This window comes from Megachile rotundata, chromosome 8 (assembly GCF_050947335.1).
Source record: "Megachile rotundata isolate GNS110a chromosome 8, iyMegRotu1, whole genome shotgun sequence".
Classification (NCBI taxonomy): domain Eukaryota; kingdom Metazoa; phylum Arthropoda; class Insecta; order Hymenoptera; family Megachilidae; genus Megachile; species Megachile rotundata.
Genome location: NC_134990.1, coordinates 5,460,986 through 5,480,945, shown reverse-complemented (window position 1 = coordinate 5,480,945; position 19,960 = coordinate 5,460,986). Strand labels below are relative to the sequence as shown.

Here is a 19,960-nt window from a genome sequence, read left to right as displayed (position 1 = left end):
CACTTCCTCCAAAGCAAAAAACCGTTTTAGTCTTACACTTTTTGTATTGACTAATATTTTACCTATAGGAATAAATCTAATACCGGTTTACAATAATATGAACTCTAAAATATTACCCTCTTATTTCCCTCTTCCAATAACCTGACTACACTCACAAAATCAAATGACAAAAAATTGTGGCTATAATATTTTCTAACGATAGAGAAATAGACTTCTATAAGAATAATTTCTTATCACCCATCAAATACCTAATCCATAAAAAAATACCTGCAACCGCAACGTGACACAATACGTACATCATTTTCAGATAAATTCAGATCACGGAGTTAAATAAATACGTAACACGTGTTTAGCCATAACTCAAACAGAAGACGTTGTCACAGTTTCAATAAATCATTTAAGTCAATTACCCTCGCTTTCCAAATGACCGAACGTAACCTAACGCCGCACAACAACGGTTCCAACAATTACACGATCGTAACTAAAATGGTGGATCAGCGTGAAGGAATGAGAGTAAAAAGATGCAAAGCTGAAGTAGCCGTAGAAAAGATAACATCCCGGCTGTCTATCCGCAGAGTGAAGAATAAAAAGAAGGGAAAGAGCCGGGATAACGTTCTTCCCCCCTCCGAATTTGGTTTGGAGTGAAGTTATCGGAGGTCGTAAGTGGGTAAGCGGTTAGATAGATCGGTGGATAGGTGGAAGAGATCCTATGAGCTTCGAATCCTGGTCGTTTCGATAGGATGGTAGGCGGTCGCATCCGGTTTCATAGTTCCCTTACGCTCGAGTTCGCAGGCGTCGAAAACAGGTGCTTGACTTGCGCCGTCGTACCGCCACACGTTTCGCTTTTCCTCTCAGAAACACGCCCTTCCTCGTCACCATGCCACCGCCTCCGACGCCTCCAACGCCTCCGACGCATTCGACAACGGCCAAAGCGTCGCGCCGCTTCGAAACGCCAGACAATTTCGCGACGCCGACCAAACACCTTCGCATCTTTCGATTCGGAGCGAAGTAGATAAAACCGCAGACGTATATAGGAATGTAAGGGTAGTAAGATTCGCGGTATGGGGACGAGTGGTAAATCGGGTAACACCGTCTTCCTTCGGCACTATTCGGATACATGTGATATGTCGGACCTAGATCAGAATTATATGGTCGAAACGTCAAAAATGCAATCGAAAAGGACGATAGAGGTTATTATGAAGAGGACATATGTATTTAAATGAATTCAATTGTAAATGATTGAATAAAATTAAAGAAGGGAGACTTGAAAAGCTTCTTTTTTATAAAAAAGAATATGTATTAAAATTTCTGTACACGAATTTTTTATATAAATTGTTGGTTATGTATCTATATTTATAGTACGGACGTAAGAAATACAATAGTCTTACTTACATTTTCTTTTTCCAACAGTTTGTAGTTTCTGTTTTTACAATTTGCACAATCAGGATGCAAAACTCACTTCACTCAATTTTATTCGGTTTTAAAAAAATACTCTGATCCATTTGGTTTTAAAACGGTTTAGACAACGAAATGCAATAACCTTACTTACATTTTCTTTCTTCAACTGTTCATACTTTTTATTTTTCTTATGATTTGCATAACCACAATGCACAAACTAATGATTTCACTCAATTCATTCACTTTTAAACAAATATTCTCTTCAATTTGCTTTTAAGACGGTTTAGAAAAAAAGAATGTCTACAATCCATACTGACACTTCTGTCGCCCACCTATTCAGCCGACACAAACCGATCGCATCCGAAACTAACCGATTTACTACTACCAAATTTCCACCGTTTTCTTTCGTCTTAAAGATTTCTTTGCTTAAAGTAGTAGCTTATACTTCGTCTGTGTAAGTCTATGAATTTAAATTAAAATATTGCAGTTATAAGTTTACTCTTGCTGTCATTGATTGCAAGCAATACTATACAGTTTATAGAATTTTAATTTATGCATTTATTCACTATACATTATACAGTTTAACGAATTTTAAATTGCGCGCGGTTTTCTGTATCCCCGATTTCTATAACCAATCAGTTTATCAACCAATAGCAAAGCTGAATTCCTTCCTAGAGAACATAGTCGCTTCGTGCTGTTTTCTTTTTATGTTTATAAACACAATTGGTATTCATTCATATATTTTTAGATTCATAATAATAAAAAATAAATTCATTTTCAACAATGTTAGAATGACGGAGTTTGAAGACTGTGATAACACAGTGAATAAGTTTGTCTATAAAACAGGGATACAGTGAAACACTCTATATTTAATACGATATTAAAAATTATGAAATTAATAGAACGTAATTTCATTGCCTCATGAATGTAGTAATGTGAGATCATGCAATATTGACCCCTTTAAGTATAGTTAGCTTCCGAATAACGCTAAAATTATGTATACAAGCACTGGATATTATTATCGCATTTTTATAATATAATATGTCAGGTTAGGTTAAAGAAAAGAAAGTATGTGCATTCATATTAATAGACAGATATATTATTTGCATATACATATACAGATTTATAGATACATTATTATTTTATAATAATAATTATTTATACGTAGAATATTTATTTATTTAGTGGAAGTTTATTATTAGACGTTTAAATACGTTTCTCTACATCGACTATTTAATACTTCTTCGCAGAAATGAAAAAAAAATCAAATCAAAATTTTGATAAAAAAAAATCCAAATTGATCAGACTCGTTGTGTTTGAGGGTTAAGCATAAATCAGTTTTTAAGTGTCACATTGAATATTTATCAAAAAGTTACAATTGGTCCATTGTCCCCTTTATTGACCACAATATTTTATAGTTATATAAATATAAATTAATATTTTCCTACTATTACAATGTTAAGTATAATGTTTACTATTATAATGTTTATTGGTAATCTTAACAAATTATACAAATTCGTATACTTTTTTACAAAATTGAAACTGAAATTTAAATATACATATTGCTTAAGTATCTAATAATTTGTTTGACAAAAATCTGTAACTGTACTTGACAAAAAAACATCTCGAAATAAGAAAAATGTTTAAAATAATAAATAAAATACAACTACGATGTTTTAAATCTTTATTTTAAAATAAACAATGTTCACTAATAAGTACACTTACCTTATTCTCGTAAATACAAAGTTAAATTCTGTATGAAATCATTAAAAAAAAAACAGTAAATTTTTACTTATTTCTGCGCAATTCGTAGGCATACCTCACGACCTTTGCAACATCGACTTTATTCAAACTCTGTACAATTATAGAATATGTACGTCAAAAGCAATAATATTGCAACACCATAACGCGCAACTCTCCAAGATAAGAAAAAAATGTACAATTCTTTTAATTTATATACGGTAATATATGTATACAGGTTAAAGTTCAAGTAATTTATATACATGAATATGTAATGTATATGCATGAAATGTTTATGCATGTAATGCGTATGCATGAAGTGTATAAGGATATGTAATGCATATGCATGAAATTTAAAAAAATGAAAAATAAGCATAATACCATGATTGATGTACGCATGTGTGACATTTATGGAGGACTGATATGTGATTTATAGGCAGTGGACACTTAAACAGAAGTGTACTATTCTATATTTATAGTTTTGTACATTAATCAGTTAACTGTGGCGACCTTTTTGCAAAGCACGCCAGTGTGTGTCGCGATAATCAAGCGATGACGAGTTAGCTCTCAAGAATTTATGAATCCATCTTAAATCATTTACACTTTTTATTTGTTTATTTCATTTCGTGTTGACCTCTAAACATTTTAAACATATTACAATTTACGAATATGATTTAATTTTCGCCAAAATTACAATTTAAATATCAAATTGTAACAAAATTTTACGCATGACGGATATAGTCGTCATGACACAAAATTCTCCCACATCTCCATGACGGGTATAGTCGTCAAACACACTTAACTGGTTAAAGTACAACGTAACAAACTTGTAAAAAAGGATGTTCTTTTAGTACTTTATTGAGTCTCAAAAAAGTAAGGTATGTTGGCTAACTTTGATCATTTGACTCATGCGACATTTTATTTTGAGCATATATCGTATATTTTACTACTGAACATGGCAATAAAAGTAGCATAATTTCCAAAATGTTGCTTTTATTATTACTACGTGTCGGGAGCTCAACTAACAATGAGATGCTAAGATATTTTGTGCTGACAATGTCTGGAAACCAAAACTGTGTTCACAAAGACGATCTGTCGTCAAAGTTTCTTTACAGTCACGTTAATTAAATATAACTAATACAAAATTATTAATTTTAAAATATTTTAATAATTATTAGTTTTAAATCCTGCCACACTGAATATGTTAACTAATACAAGATTATTAATTTCAAAGTGCCTCAGTAACTATTACTTTTAGACCCTATGTCTTTACTATGTCTTTACCCTTTGTCTTAACAGCTTTACTTTATATAAAATTTTAACCTTTATCCTTTATTTTAATGTTATACTTCTATGTCATAAGAGTTATAACAAAAAGCTAATATATATGTATATAAAAGAATTTTACTTTCTTAATATTATGTTTATAGTTATTTTGCTTTTTTATATTCAACATTATTTCTTCTCTAATAATAAACAGTCATAAAACAGTTCAAATGTAACTTAATTTATTTTTAATTAAAATTCAATGGAAAATGTTTTATCGAAATCGATGACCTAACTGAGATATCTCTTTGTAAATAATTGGATCACGTAACACGGAGCTGAAGACAGAAATAGGAGGCGCCACATGTATTCCCACCCATGAGCATTGCTCTCTTATTTCAAATACAAATTTCAAAATTGTTTATATACATTTTTCACTTTGAAGTTATATGCTTGACACAAGTAAAAATCATTCTTTCAAATTAATATTCAGTCTATCTGAAATTAACATTCGCTCCACAATTTCAAATCAACATTCAATTAAAAATTACAAATTAACATTCAATTAAAAAGGACAAATTACAATTCAGTCAACTTGAAGGCTTGAAATTAATACTCAATTATATCTTAAATTTAGTTAAAAGTAAAACTCCTCAAGTGAGACACGGAAATGTAACTCCTTCAAGCCCCTCCCTAATCGGAACCCGAGTAGAACATAAACTCTCAACACACTCTTACATAACCTATCAGTCCTCCCAATTTCTCAACTTCCACTTTCTGAACACAAAAGAGTTCGCCATCACAAATTTCCATATCAAATACAGTTTCAATCGCTTTTACTGAACAAATGAATCACTTAAACTACCTTTGAAAAACAAATAAAATAAAATATATTACTAGTGGTTATTCAGACATAGACAGAGGTGTATAAAAATAATAATACGCAAAGACATATTATATTAAAGATATATTGTAAGTATACAGATATACATACTACATATGCAAGGGTATACAAAAAGATGTATAAGAAGATACACAAGATATATGTGGAAAGATGTACACATATATCGTACATATACAGGGTGCCTCGCAATTAGTGTAGGTCCCTGAAATGGGGGTAGCTGACGTGATTCTAAACAAGATATCCCTTTGCAAAAATAGGGTTTGAAGCTTCGTTTTCGAATTATTAAGGAAAAACACGGACCAATCAGAACACCGGGATTAACGTGTATAACGTAGCTAATATCATAAAACTGAAATGTACTTAAACGCTTAAATCATCCGCAATTTCGCAGGTCGGAAGCACAAAAGTCCATAAGGTGAAACGTCTACTGTGTTTATAATACCGGGACAGGCGGTGAGTTTCGAACAAAGCATCAAGAAAGAAGTTGGAAGTGGTGAACCGTGGAAGATGTTAAGAACGCGCGAATTCTCTCGTAAGTAAAAGAGGTCAACCGTTGGAGGCAGGTGGCGGAGGTTGGAAAGCATAGGCGGAGCCTTCAGTTCCGCCCCCACCCACGACCCCACCTCTTATCGCACCTCTCTCGCTTTCCCGGACCTTTTCCAACCTCCTCCCCCCTCCCTCACCTCTGTACATACACTTCAGCTTTTTTTCTTGCCAGGGTCACACCCCCTCTACCTAACCTCCCTCTACATCCGCTTGCTCTTTCATTCTGTCCCTCGGACAGCTGAAAGGAACATTCTGTCCCCCTTCTTGGCGAAAAGATCCATACGATCCTTTTGCGAAAGTATATCTGCCAACCCGGTGTATCTAGCCGTTTCCAGTTCCACCTATAGTAGACCGCCGCTGCGATTTTAAGCACCAGCCATTTTGCGGCGGCCTTTATCGCCACGGCGAAAAACCAACCTTGTTACCGTCGCCCCCCGCCTAATTTAATCACGCTTCCTTTTCAGGGATAACGAGAGGAAACGGAAAGAGGAGTTTCGAAGCTCCCTGGTGCAACGTCCATTTCCGGCAGGATCTCACGCTTTTAAAGTCAACGTAATTTGGTTGATGATACCTGGAATGTTTTGTGATAGACCGGCGCCATTTTTGATAATTTAATAACCAGATACTAAGTGTTCTGTGTATCTGTATGATAAAACTTAATGTGAGGACTGTGCTTGTAGAATATTAACCTTTCGTCGCATAATCGTTTTAGTTTTGAGAACATGTGTAGTTTTAAACTCTTGGATACTTCCAACTATACTTTCTTACTATAGTAAGAATATTACTATATTAAGAGGAAAATAATGAACTAATATTTTTTTATTACAATTTATTTATAAAAGATAGTAACACTTGCAAATTTATTACGTTTTGAAAAATCATATAAAGATTGTGATTGCAAAACATGAGGAATGTTTCGAATAATTTTGGTAATTATGAAACTTATTGTCCATGAGTTTACACTTACTATTCATGAGTTTAACATGCATTTACTATGCGAGTGTATTTAATGTACACAGTATAAGAACGTTATAGTTTATCATTTTATGCATCATATTTGCAAGGGAACGCAGCGAAGGGTTAATTTGAAAAGTATCATGTTTCCATGCCAGCCCATGCGTGGAAGTTTAAATTGGAAATATTTAATTTGAAATTTTCATCGTTAAATAATTACGCAAACATTGATTTAATGTCCTAATTGAAAAACAGACACTTGTTTTTACTCGATATCGATTACGTTTGTATTTGATTATATGCCAATCGCAAACTGCAAAAATATGTAACTTGATATTAATTATTTGATATCAATTATTTTATATGTATGATATAGGCTATAAGGATAATAACGTTTATAGAAAAATGAATAATGTATTTTTAGATATTTAAGGATGCATGGAGGGTAGAAGGGTGGCAAACATCGAAATTAAATGTCTTAAAGCTTCTTGTTTATCATAATGTTCTTTTTAATAAAATGCAGTAAAGAAAAGATGATTTAAAAATGATGAATTGTAATAAAATTTATGGTTATATCTAGAGACACTGATATTTACATGAATATAATTTTTATAAACAAAAAGTAAGTTTTTTTATAAGTAACGCAGTAAATAGTGAATTATTATTTCGTTCTTATATTAGAAAAAAGATTATATTTCAAGGTTATTTGTATCAAATAAAACATAGTAAAAATATAATAATAAAATATAATAATAAAATATAAATTAAAATACCAAGACAATGAGAGGTTGACCAGATGGAACACGTACATTTCCTCGTTGAAATGAAAATTAAACAAAACTCCTTGTTTATTATGAAATGAAAAAATTATCTTTCAGAATTATTAATCTGATTACATTTTAAAATTATTAATCACATGAGAACAGTTATTTCATTAATGACGGTATTTTTTATAATAATTTCATGGCAAGATAGGGGTAAAGAGAGAATCAGAAATTGATATTTTTGTTTAAATTCTTACTTTCTTTAATGCAAGATTGTTATTAATGAATTTATTTGAAAAAGGATTAAAAAAAGAATTTGGTATAATAGATGGATTTTACCGAATAATATATGTATTATAATACCATGGTTGACAAATTCTAGTGATAAATACTCTTCAAAGTGCAACATGATAGAACTATGAAGTTCCCAATCCCATTTAATTGTATATTTAAGAAGCAAATTGCTTAAACTCTTTGTACCAGTATATGACCTAACAATCAAGACAATGGCGTTTGCAAAAGATTGAATTACATACGTCATTTGCTTCAAAACATCAATCATACAAAAAAGACTGTAAACCTTTAACAAAATCATTACATACTTCAATAACTAGAAATTAAAAACAGAGCAAAATGCGAAGCAATTCTGTTTAGACCAACTCTAAAAAATGTACGTTCAGAAACCAAAAGAAGATACGCAAAGAAACCTTGAAGCTCTGGAAAAGGTTCCAAGTAGTAGATCTAAATAACAGGAACCCCAGGCAGTGAAATATTTCGGACTACATTTTGATACTCAACTTAAATATTTCATACACTCAAACATGCAATTGCAAAAAATGAAATAGATATTTGAAAGCATAGTAAGGTTATTTTACTCTGAGATATATAAATAAAAAATGTAAAATACAAAAAAAATCGGGCTAAGGTACTGCACGCAAATGGCAAATATAAAGAAACAAACTTTAAAATGAACAAAGACTACTGGTGTTTTAATTAGCAAAACGAGTATAGATCTAAATGTAAACTGTATATAAAATGTAAGCGCAAATATATAAACTATATAGTATACAAATGTATACATAAGCTAGAAGTTACTTTTTACCTTAACAGATAAGGCATTTAAAGGCAAGTAGTGGAAGCGTCGTTTTATTCAACCCCAAAGAAGAACTTTCATTTTCCACGCAATCAAATAAAATAAGAAATAGCAATTTAGTGTAGAGTATGAATAAGATAACCATAATAATAATACTAACAAATAGAATAACTAGCTTATAAGAGAGCAAAAAGCCAAAAGACTGTAAAATGAAAAGCGGAATGTAAGGTTAGGGTGCGTTATAATATTTTACAAAATATCGTATATTGGTATAAAAATGAAACATTTAAAAATAAAAAAGGTGATAAATATTGTTGTAAGTAAAGCGTTGTTAGTTTCGTTTGGGTAAAATACTTTCTACTATTTTTCACATATTTAAATGTTTATTGTTTAAGTAATATTTTATAGTTTATTAAAATTGTACAAGTTAATAAATATTTATTAATTATTTAATAGAGAAAAACTTTTTTCTTTGTATTTTTATATTCGATCTTCTGAATTATATATTACGATCTTGTTTTAATTTATATAAAAACATAATATTTAAACATTTTCACAATTTTCACAACTACGAAATTTGTAGTTGTGACGCTGTAACAATAAAATTAAAAAATGTAACACTATTTATCTATTTTAAAACTAAAATATGTAATGCTATTTATATATTTTAAAGTCTAAAATCTGTGAAACTATTTATATATTTTAAGAACTAACATATATTAACTTTCAAATTTAATAACGCCAACAATAAAGCAGGAACTTTTTTATACTGATGGAGCTCCGCGACTTTCATGGAGGAGCCGCCATTGCTTCTATCATAAATAAAAATAGAAAATGTAAAAGAGTGCTGCTAAAATAAGCATAAATACATATAATTCAATATATTTTTATACATATTTAGAAAGCGTTATTATATGGAAATTAAATATTGCTATTACGTAGAAACTAAATATTATTATTACCTAGATAATAAATGGGATATCCTCCGAATGATCCCCATCGAGTTGAATGCTAAAATTTTCTGTGCATATACAATTTTTCATGAGAATTCCATATCTCTTTTCAAAATCAACGGGATTCTTGCGGTTCGTGAGATATTCGTATTCTAATGTTTGAATTGTTTATATAATTGTTCGTGGAAACACTAATGTAAAAGTCAAATACATATATCAAAACCTGACCTAACTTAACCTAACTTAATCTAACTTAACCTACCTTAACCTAACGTCATTAACACGCTGAGCGCGACGCCGATTTTGCTATACTTGGGCGAAAGTACTTGGCGGCGAGCGCGATATTTGTGACGGGGAGAATAAACGGAGGACTACTTTTTTTTACTTTATGTTACAGGAGGAAAGGTGCATAAAAGATACTCAACGTGTTAATATTGCAATGAACTTGAAATGTGAATATCTCGTGAACCGTAAGAGACCCGTTGATTTTGAGAACGGATGTAGAATTTTCGTGAAAAGTTGTATTTGCACACAAAATTTCAGCGCTCAACTTGATGGAGGTCATTCGGAAGTACAGCCGAAAATAAATACTTATATAATCTCGAAATTAAATACTGTTATTATTTATAAAAAACTAAATGTTGTTGTTGCTGTTGCTGTAAAAATATTCTTTAATTTATTATAAAAATGATTAAAAATAGAGAAATTCTGATACGTACCTCGTCCGTCTTCATTCTTGTCATTCCCTTGAAACTGTGCGCAGAAAAAGAAGAAGAAGAAGTGACCATAAACAAAAGTTCTACATTCCATGATCGCTTTATTTTGATTACAGAACAATAGTCGCAACATTGGGAAGTCAACTTCTCCTGTTGCCTCGGTTTGTTCGTATATTTACAAGCACGTCCTCGAAGTACGCGAGGAAATGCACGTCCAATCTAAACTCTTGATCGAAAGAGAGAAAGAGACGCACTTGTCCTTTCGGTTTGTTGCAACACGCTCGATCTCTGTTTTCAAACTCTGCTTACTCGGCGAGAAAGGTGAACAATCTTAACCTATTGCACTCGTAGATTTTTATTTTTATCAGGTAACAGTATCTCGAAGTCCGTTACTTGATACTTTTGACCTCTGCAATTTTTTCATCTTACTGGTTTTTCAGAATTTGAAACAATTTTCTTCTTTTTTGGACATTTTTACAGGATGTGAAAAACAAATACTAATTTGTAAACTAATAACATTGAAATCACATGTTATTTGTTATAATTTATAGAATTGTGTTGTACAGGGTGCCCCAATAAAATATACATTTTCTTTTTATATAATTCAATGAATAAAATAAGTAGAAATTGATATTATGTTGGCTATCGTAAAATCATAAATGTTTAAGAACATCATCAGTAATATCAATGTCATTTAATATTTTTAATTGTACTCATTACTACTCATTTAATAATTTTATGTTTATTAGTTATACTTATTTATCTATACATTTTATTAGAACACCATGTAGTATTTAAAACGTTACAAGTCACAATCTTAAGCACACTTTATAATTGTTCATTGTACAATAAGTAAGATTGTACTGGTTACAAAAATTTGGTTGCAAGATTTTTAAACACTTGGAAGACTAATGAATAGTATAAAATTTTGCTAGTTAGGTTTTATAAACGTATCTCTACATTTAATAAAAGAAACAGCAATTTTAATTGACTTCTTTAGGGTCGATCTTTAAGGTTAGAAAAAGAAACAATTTAATTTTTATGTAATTATACTTACCTTAAATTTGTAGTAATCAAACAAACGTCAGAAAAAAATACGCACGAAATAGAAATATTCGCTATATTACTATAATGGAATATAAATTTAAAAAGTTAAATGTTAAATAAAAGAAGTTAAACTAAAAAGGTTCACATATGTGTCAGATTCCTGAAAGAAGTTATACAATAATTTTGCATTGATTACTCATTTTATTTAGTCTCAAAAATTGAAAAAGGACAAGGTGCTTTGTAAAATTGACTCATTTTTATTAAAAATCTCGTTACTTAAGAGAGCATTTAAGAGAATTAATTATACAGTACTGGTGACTTGTAACTTGTAATTTGCAATCTGTGAAATTTGACTATTAATTTAATTGTGCAAGAATGACACAGTAAAAAAAAGAAATACTTTTACTTTCTATTATTATAAATTATTGCATATTTAATGATAAATTTTGGAATATTAATAGCATTTTATGTTGCGTTCATAAAGAAAGCCATTTGCAACTTTTTGTCCCTCATGGCGCCACTAGTACTCATTTAATAATGTGACGTATCATCTGTGTTCTAAAGACATTTTTATTTATTGAAAATAATTACAGCGGCTTAGAATTGCATTTTTGATTGTTATAATTAAGTTCACTTATTTTCTAAAAATATTAATCAAGAGCTTACCTGTCAGTGAGATATTTTCACTTGAATTTAACTATGAAAGTACTAGATGAGACAATAAATCTTAAAGTTGGATATTAGTTAAATATCTATAATTCTCTGTTAGAGTAAAAAATAAATATAGAAGTAACACTGATAGTTCATGATATTATCTTTTTGTGCAAAGTCAAAATGATCTGAATTATGATTAAAAATATATTACTGTTTTAAATAAATTTGTTCATAAAATAGTTCAAAACTTGTAAGATACAGATTGTTCAAAATTTTATTAAATTTTTTAACTACAGTTTAAGTTCATTCAAATATTTAAAATCTGCAAATAAAACAAATTTATCAAATAATATTTTGTTCTTTTCAACATTAATTTTTCTTACTAATTTGCATTGCATTCATATGATTAAATATAAATTATTAATGGTTATAAAATGTTAAATCATCAGAAAAATGTTCAAATACCTAAATACAAAAATATTTAACATTCAATTATACATATAAATTTATATGCATATACTGTTAATTTCGATTATTATTAACCAGTTAAGTGTGTTTGACGACTATATCCATCACGGAGATGTTGCAGAATTTTGTGTCATGACGACTATATTCGTCATGCTGTAAAATTTTGTTACAATTTGATATTTAAATTGTAATTTTGGCGAAAACTAAATTATATTCATAAATTGTGATATGTTTAAAATGTTTAGAGGTCAACATGAAATGAAATAAACAAATAAAAAGTGTAAATGATTTGAGATGGATTCATAAATACTTGAGAGCTAACTCGTTATCTCTTGATTATCGCGACACACAATGGCGCGCGCTTTGCAAAAAGATCGCCACAGTTAACTGGTTAATGATCACTTCTAATACTTCCTTGTTGATTCTGTAAATTAAACATTTAATTTTATCTTATTTATAATAATCATGTTTTAAGTAATAAAAAACAACAAGATTATGTAAAACCTATGCTTTTATCATACATGCACAATAGCAACAATTTTCTCATATTACCTCTATATTTATTCCCTATTCTAAAATAATTCTCATTTCGTATTATTTTAATTTCACTATTAACTATTAAAAAATAGTGAAACAGAAATATAAATAAATATAATTTCTATTATAATGATATATTAGGTTAACCCTTTGCACTCGGCTGTCCCCTCTGAGGGGACATTTTGAACGACAAAATAAACTTTCCGAGTGCAAAGGGTTAATACATATGTACTAGTGGCGCCCTCTGTGTTGAGTTTTGCATAAATTACCCCACTTAAAATTTAATCTTTGATGAAAATAACTAAAGCTTATTCAGTATTTTCAGTATAAATTGATCGCTTCTTGCACAATTGAACACTTCTCATAATTGATCACTTCTCGATAGAACCACTTTTAAAGCGTTTTGGCAAAATGAGTCAATGAAACTCAAGCACCATCTGCGCCGTAAAAAGAAAAATAAACTAAACATTTCACGAATGCAGAAGATAAAGATTGTTCCAGAACTGTAAGAAGAGTTTCTACGACAGAAAAGATCGAGCGTACTTTTCCCTTGAAGATTCGATAGAGTATTCCACACACGATACAGGACGATGACTACAAGATCTAGAATTCGAAAATTTGAATCTTGTCTTGCGACTCGATTCACCTAACCGTTTTTCAGCCATCTTCTCCGCAAATCAGGTTCTCCGTTACGCTGTCGTTAAAGAAGGTAGAAGGCGTTAACGAATTGATTCGTCAAATAAGCAACAAGTCTTTTTAAGAGATTTCTATTTCTTTCCATTTTTAGCTATCATCACCGATCGAAATAAATAACATTCATTGGACATGGATTTCCGTAATTCGTTTCGAAATATTGTACACAGTTCGCAGACACATTGCTTTTCTACTGTACCTTTCATCAATTACATTACACATTTTCCAAAATCCAAAAACAGAATTAAGCCTATCTTTCAGATGAATCGTTAGAATAAAATGAAAGTTACATGTTTGTACATTAAAATGGTTTTCTTTCGGGAATTAATGTCGCCTTGTCACGCTAATCTAATGAACTGCTAAAAGTATAGAAATACTATGTGCATAATACTTATCGTTGAAAATCAAACGTATATTTGTTTTTTTGGATGACAATTCGGAACTGAACAAATTCTGATGAGAGATTTACAGTTTCACCTTTTTTCGAAGTTCATTTGCATTTGATTCTTACTGCAGGGAACTTTAAATGGAAATGTTAACGCGCTCGATCGTACAACGTGTTCGCAAAAGAATGGCGGATAAGTTAGGTTAGGTTAAGTTAGAAATGCGTTGCATTTTTTAAGTATTTCTCGAAATAATGCGGTATTTATACAGCTTTTAAAGTTAGAATTTCAGAAGTTTAAGATTTAAGAGTTAGAATTTTTGACTGAATTCCAGATTGCAAAATTATTAAATATATATATTTCCTAACTTTTTTAATTTTTAAACTTGTAAATCCGTATTTTGAAGCTTCTAAGTCTTGATTTGTACAGTCTTTTATTTTTAAAAACACTTAAATTAAAAAATTATCAAAGAAGCACATTTTGAAAACATTACACAAATTTACAAATTTGTTAATTAATCTTGCAAATTCTCGAATTTTTACTTTTCAAGACTTTATATTCACATATTTTTGAATCTTTAAATTCGTAAATTTCTTAAACTCTAAATCCCCAAATTTGTTAATCCTTACATTCATGCAGTTCAAAATTTTCAAATCTTTAAATATCAAAACTCACAAATCTCCCAAATTTTCTACATTTCCAAATTTACAGTTTTAAAAATTCTAAAACTTCCAAATTCTTAGTCAAAAATTTCTAAATTTCTAAATTTGGAGATCTTTTAATTAAAAAATTCCTAAATTTTGAAATTTCTAAATTAGTAAATTCTTACATTTTCAAAATTTCAATTTTTAAATTATATGTTTCAAACGTATTATAACGTGTATACATATATGTTTAAAGTCTTGTTAGATTTCAAAAATAAAAAATTTCAAAATTCTGAAATTTCAACATTTTTATATTCCTAAAATTCCAAATTTTGAAGTTTCTAAATTTCTAAACTTTCAAATCTCCAAATTATCAAATATCCAAATCCGAAAACCACCAAATTAAGAAATATCCAAATCCACAAGTTCTCAAGTTTGCAAATCACTAAATTTCCAAGATTAAAAATTTTTCAGTTTCCAAATTACTAAATCATTAGGCTTCAAGACATTTAGGTTTGAAAAAAAATAATTTCCAAATGACTGAATTTTGAAATTTTCAAATTTTCAGAATTTTAAATTTTCAAATTTGCAAATGAGCACTTTTCAAATTTCTAAGATTACGAATTTTCCCATTTTCAAATTTCTAAATTTTCAAATCTGCAAGTGAATAGTCCGAGGATTACAAAATTTTCAAAATTTCAAGTTGTCAAATTTGTAAATTATCAAAATATCAAATTGTCCAATTTTGTCATATTGTCAAATCCCTAATAACTCAAATTTCAAAAATCTTAGAATTAAAAAATTTCTCTATTACCACATTCTTAAATTTTTTAATGTCAAAATTCTTAAATTTTTTAATTTAGATTAAGAAATTCCCAAATCTGTATTTCGAAAATTAAAATTGCCGAAATATCCAAATACTCATATTTCTAAATTTATAAGTTGTTAAATTTTCAGATCTTCAAATTTTTATATTTTCAAATTTCGAGTTCCTGCAATGTTCAAGTGTTTAAATCCACAATTTGTCCAATTCTTCAAATGCTTAAATCTCCAAATTTTCAAATTTCAAAATTTCTATATTTTCTAATTTCTTAATTTCAAGACTTCTTTTTAGTACATTCAAATTCTGTTTTGAAAAAATGACTATAATTTTGGCATTTCTTATTTCAAAAGTTCTATACTTTCGAATTTTCATATTTCATATGTTTAATATCCCAAAACCAATATTTTACATTTCGAAAGTTCCGTTTTCCGATTTCCAAATTTATATATTCTCAAATTTTCAAATCCGCTTTTCACATTCCCAAATTTGCAAATCCCTAAGTATCTAAGTCCCCATATATCCAAATTGTTCCACCATTCTTTATTGGCCACAGTGCAGTTAAATTCGGCACACGCGTATAATGTCTGATACCTTTGCTGGTGAATCGAACGCAGTGAATCGTAGACACAGATACAGTCTCTTCCGGAGAAGAGGATTAAGGGGGAAACAGTAGATCCGGCGAATTTAAGGTAGACACTAATCCTTCGAAGTATGTAACACCTAGAAATTCAGGTACGCGCGAGTTAGTTCTCGATTCCAATCAGATTCGATCCAATCCCGTAGAATTTCAGTTAATGTTTCCTTTCGCTGAAAATCGAAAACGTTAACTTATCCTGCGAAACCCCTTTTGCGACCTCGAACGAAATATCTTGCGGCTATCAGGTCGTTTATGTCAGTGACGGAGCTGGGAAGGCATGGAACATGCACGAGCAGATATTGGACACTCAATTTTCAAATTTTTAAGGTCCATATTTGAAAATTATTAGTTTCAAATTTTGGAAGTCCTAATTTTAAAATTTTCACAGTTTCAAATTTTGAAAGTCCTAATTTGAAAATTTTCATAGTTTCAAGTTTTGAATGTGTTAATTTGAAAATTTTTATAGTTTCAAATTTTGTAATTTGTAGTTATGCAAATCCTCATTTGAGAGTGATTTCCAAACTCAAATTAAAATTTTCTCAAACTTTCAAAATTGACTAAAAATTTCAAATGTTCATAAATTTGTTTGCCTGAAAATTTTTAAATAATTTGTAAGTTGACAATTTTTTAAATGTACAAATTTTTAATATTGAAATTTGTGAACTCTCACATTTGTAAATTTATAAATTTGCAAATCAAATACCTAAATTACTAAATCCATATTTTTGAATCTTAAAATTCTTTAAATTTTAAATTTGCAAATTTCAAAAATCCCAAATTACGTAATTTGTAAATTTTTTTTTAAATTTTCAAATTCTTAAATTTCAACATTTCCAAACTTTTTAATTACAAATTGTTGATGATTATTTAAATTTCCAAATCCTCAAATTTTCATATCTTTAAATTACCAAAACCTAAAATATTCAAATTCCTAAATTTTTCAAATGTATGTAACAATTCCTAATTCTTAAAATTTATAAATTTAAAAATTCCTATTTTTAAGTTTTGAATTTCCAAATCTGTGAATTCCGAAATCTTCAAATCTCGAAATCCTTCTGAAACATTTCAAACTTTGAAATTCTCACTTACCTTCAATCTTAAATTTCAAACTAAACAATTTGCGTCCGAATAGAATAAATCCGTTCGTCACTAGTTTATACGACGAAATAGATGTGATAGCTTGCGTTCATGATGCTTTTTATCTACGAAAGTTTTATCCGACGAAATGTCCCGCAAATGGATTTTGCATTCTAAGTTTTCTGATGAGACAATAAAATACATGCGATATATCTCGTTTATAACACTGCAAAAATTTAATCGTCATATCTCGACGATTTCGTTGAAAAGAGAGCAAAATATTTCGTCCACGGTCGCGAAAGGGATGAGTGCATTAAAACCGTAACAAGGTACGATAAACCTACTTCGTGTTTTAATTTATAAAATAAATTTATATAATTCGTTTAAATATAAATCTAGAACACAAGTGTTTGCTAAAGACGAAGGAAATAAATTAACAATTGAGCTGTTAATAATAAAAGTGATGCAAGTTCATTTAGAAAAAAATGTATTTCCTATATTTTTCAGGTGTCTCATACAACTGAAAAATGTAACAAATCAAATTTTTTTAAGAAATGTACTTTCATCAATTTTATTATGAACGTAAACTTGAAAAGGTCTACATATAATGATCTTAATATATGTTGTCGAAGTCACATTTCTGAGTACCGTTCAAGAGAATTAAACTACCGATTATATTTAAAAAGATTATTAACAGAAAAGGAATGAAAACTGTGCCGAAATTTTCTTATAAATCTAAATCTTTCCGTACGAAGTACGAAAACAGTGAATCGACTAACTTCGTTTCTTGTCGGTCCTATTCGGATAGTCACGTGATACGTTTTACCGCCTAAATCATAGACGCATATGATCGAAATGTCAAAATACAATCGAAAAGGACAATAGAGGTTATTATGAAAATGATACATACAATGTATACCTGAGTAGATTAAATAAAAATGAAGACAGAAGATTTGAAAAACTTCTATTTTCAAGAAAAGAATATATATTAAAAACTTTGTACACTAATTCTATTTATGCGTACGTATGAAATAATCTTACATTTTCTTTCTTCAACTGTTCTTAATTTCCGTTTTTCTTACGATATGCATAACCACTATGCAAAAATTAACGATTTCACTCAATTGATTCACTTTTAGAAGAATATTCTCTTCAATTTGCTTTTAATACGGTTAAAAAGAATGTTTACGATCCGTACTAATACTTCTGTCGTCCACCACGCCATTCAGCCGACTCGAGGCGAATGCTTCCGATACTAACCGATTTAGTACCATCGAATTTCTACCACTTCCCTTCTATCAATCTTAAAGTTTTATTTGCTTAAAACAAATAAGTTTCGTCTAATAAAGTTATGATACAAACAAACCGAATTTGTGTTCATAAAGTAGTATAAGAAATTGAACTAATCGATTTCCTTTTTTTAGAAAACCCAATACAAACTAACGTTAACGAAATTAACCTGCAATGTCCGGATGATATAATCTAGTTTGAACTACTGCAGTTGATATCTGACGTATAGAAAAAGTTAGGTTACATTTTTGAAACTTCTCAACCTATACATAAATTTGAATATTAAAATAAATAACAAACATAACCACACTTCCTACGACTTAGATTCCTGGAAAATTACGGTACGTTTCTCAATCTTCTTTGATTAATAATTTTTTAATAACCAGTGATCGGAGGTTTAAATCTTTGCGAAGGTCACAGAACCATACTGACAACATATGTTAAGGTCAAGGTTATCAGGTATGAGTATTTTTCATAAGTTTATCCACAGCTCAAATTATTTCCATTAACATAGTCTAATTTATTTAGGTGATCCGTTCGATCGGGATACGAATTCACGCGCACCTTTCACGGTTTAATCTACTAACGCTACAGTGCGTAACGGTACATGGTGAATCTAAAGGAGTTTAGTTTTTTGTTCAGTTTAGCGGGACGCACAAGTATGTACAGATATTTACACGGCTCGAACACCTAGAAGGATTTTACAAATACCGATTTCTTCACCGGTTATTCCGAGCAATCGATGACCTCTTGTTTGGCACACGATTCCATTCACATGTAGATACGTCGCAAGTCTGAAGGTGACGTTATCATGTTGCACTGTGGGCACAGCTTTTTCGCACCCTGAAATGGCACAACAACAATTTTTCGAAATGTTTCTTGTTGTACCGTCAACTGGAGTGAATAGAAACGAAATTTTAAATGCGTAACAATAAATCGTTTGTTAGAAACATGCCATTTAATTTTCTAATAGTGTTACTAAATTCTCCATTTGCTTTTGTATTTCTAACTGGCAATGTTTCTTTTTTTAATTGTTTGTTTTATGATCCAATGTGAGCCAATGATTTTCTTTTCTATTACTTGGTCCATATTTATTTTTAAATAATTTTTAGTAAGTTTATATATTTCTGTGTTAAAAGTCCCTATTGATAAAATAAAATTCATTCAAAATTGCTTATTTTTAAATTTATCTGTCAGAGAATAAATTTATCAAATCTGTAGTGTTAGAATTTTCTTTAAACGATGGTAATACTATTATTAAAAATTAAATGCTACACAAATTATATATGATCCCATGATAGACATGTACTACTTAAGAATAGTTTAGAATGCCTATCTGAAAATGATGTGCAAAAGAAGTGTATTATAGAAAT

The 19,960-nt window shown here is 29.7% G+C and overlaps 1 protein-coding gene and 1 long non-coding RNA gene across 6 annotated transcripts in view; one reads left to right on the top strand and one right to left on the bottom strand.

The window, feature by feature from the left end:
* Nucleotides 1-9,549: 9,549 nt before the first annotated feature.
* LOC143265058 (uncharacterized) lies at nucleotides 9,550-14,032 on the top strand. Of its 2 annotated transcripts, XR_013039171.1 has the most exons (3): nucleotides 9,550-11,348; nucleotides 13,542-13,749; nucleotides 13,828-14,032. It is a non-coding gene; the product is annotated as an uncharacterized LOC143265058 (long non-coding RNA). The 2 variants fall into 2 exon arrangements; XR_013039170.1 differs by having other exon boundaries at nucleotides 13,542-14,032.
* Nucleotides 13,792-19,960, bottom strand: part of LOC100876912 (E3 ubiquitin-protein ligase Rnf220) — a 341,536-nt gene continuing 335,367 nt past the window's right edge. For all 4 annotated transcript variants that reach the window (XM_076534797.1, XM_076534796.1, XM_076534798.1 and 1 more), the window contains one exon: nucleotides 13,792-19,430. In XM_076534797.1, coding sequence (XP_076390912.1) covers nucleotides 19,359-19,430 — 72 coding nt within the window. In that variant the 3' untranslated portion in view covers nucleotides 13,792-19,358. The remainder of the gene's footprint in view (nucleotides 19,431-19,960) is intronic.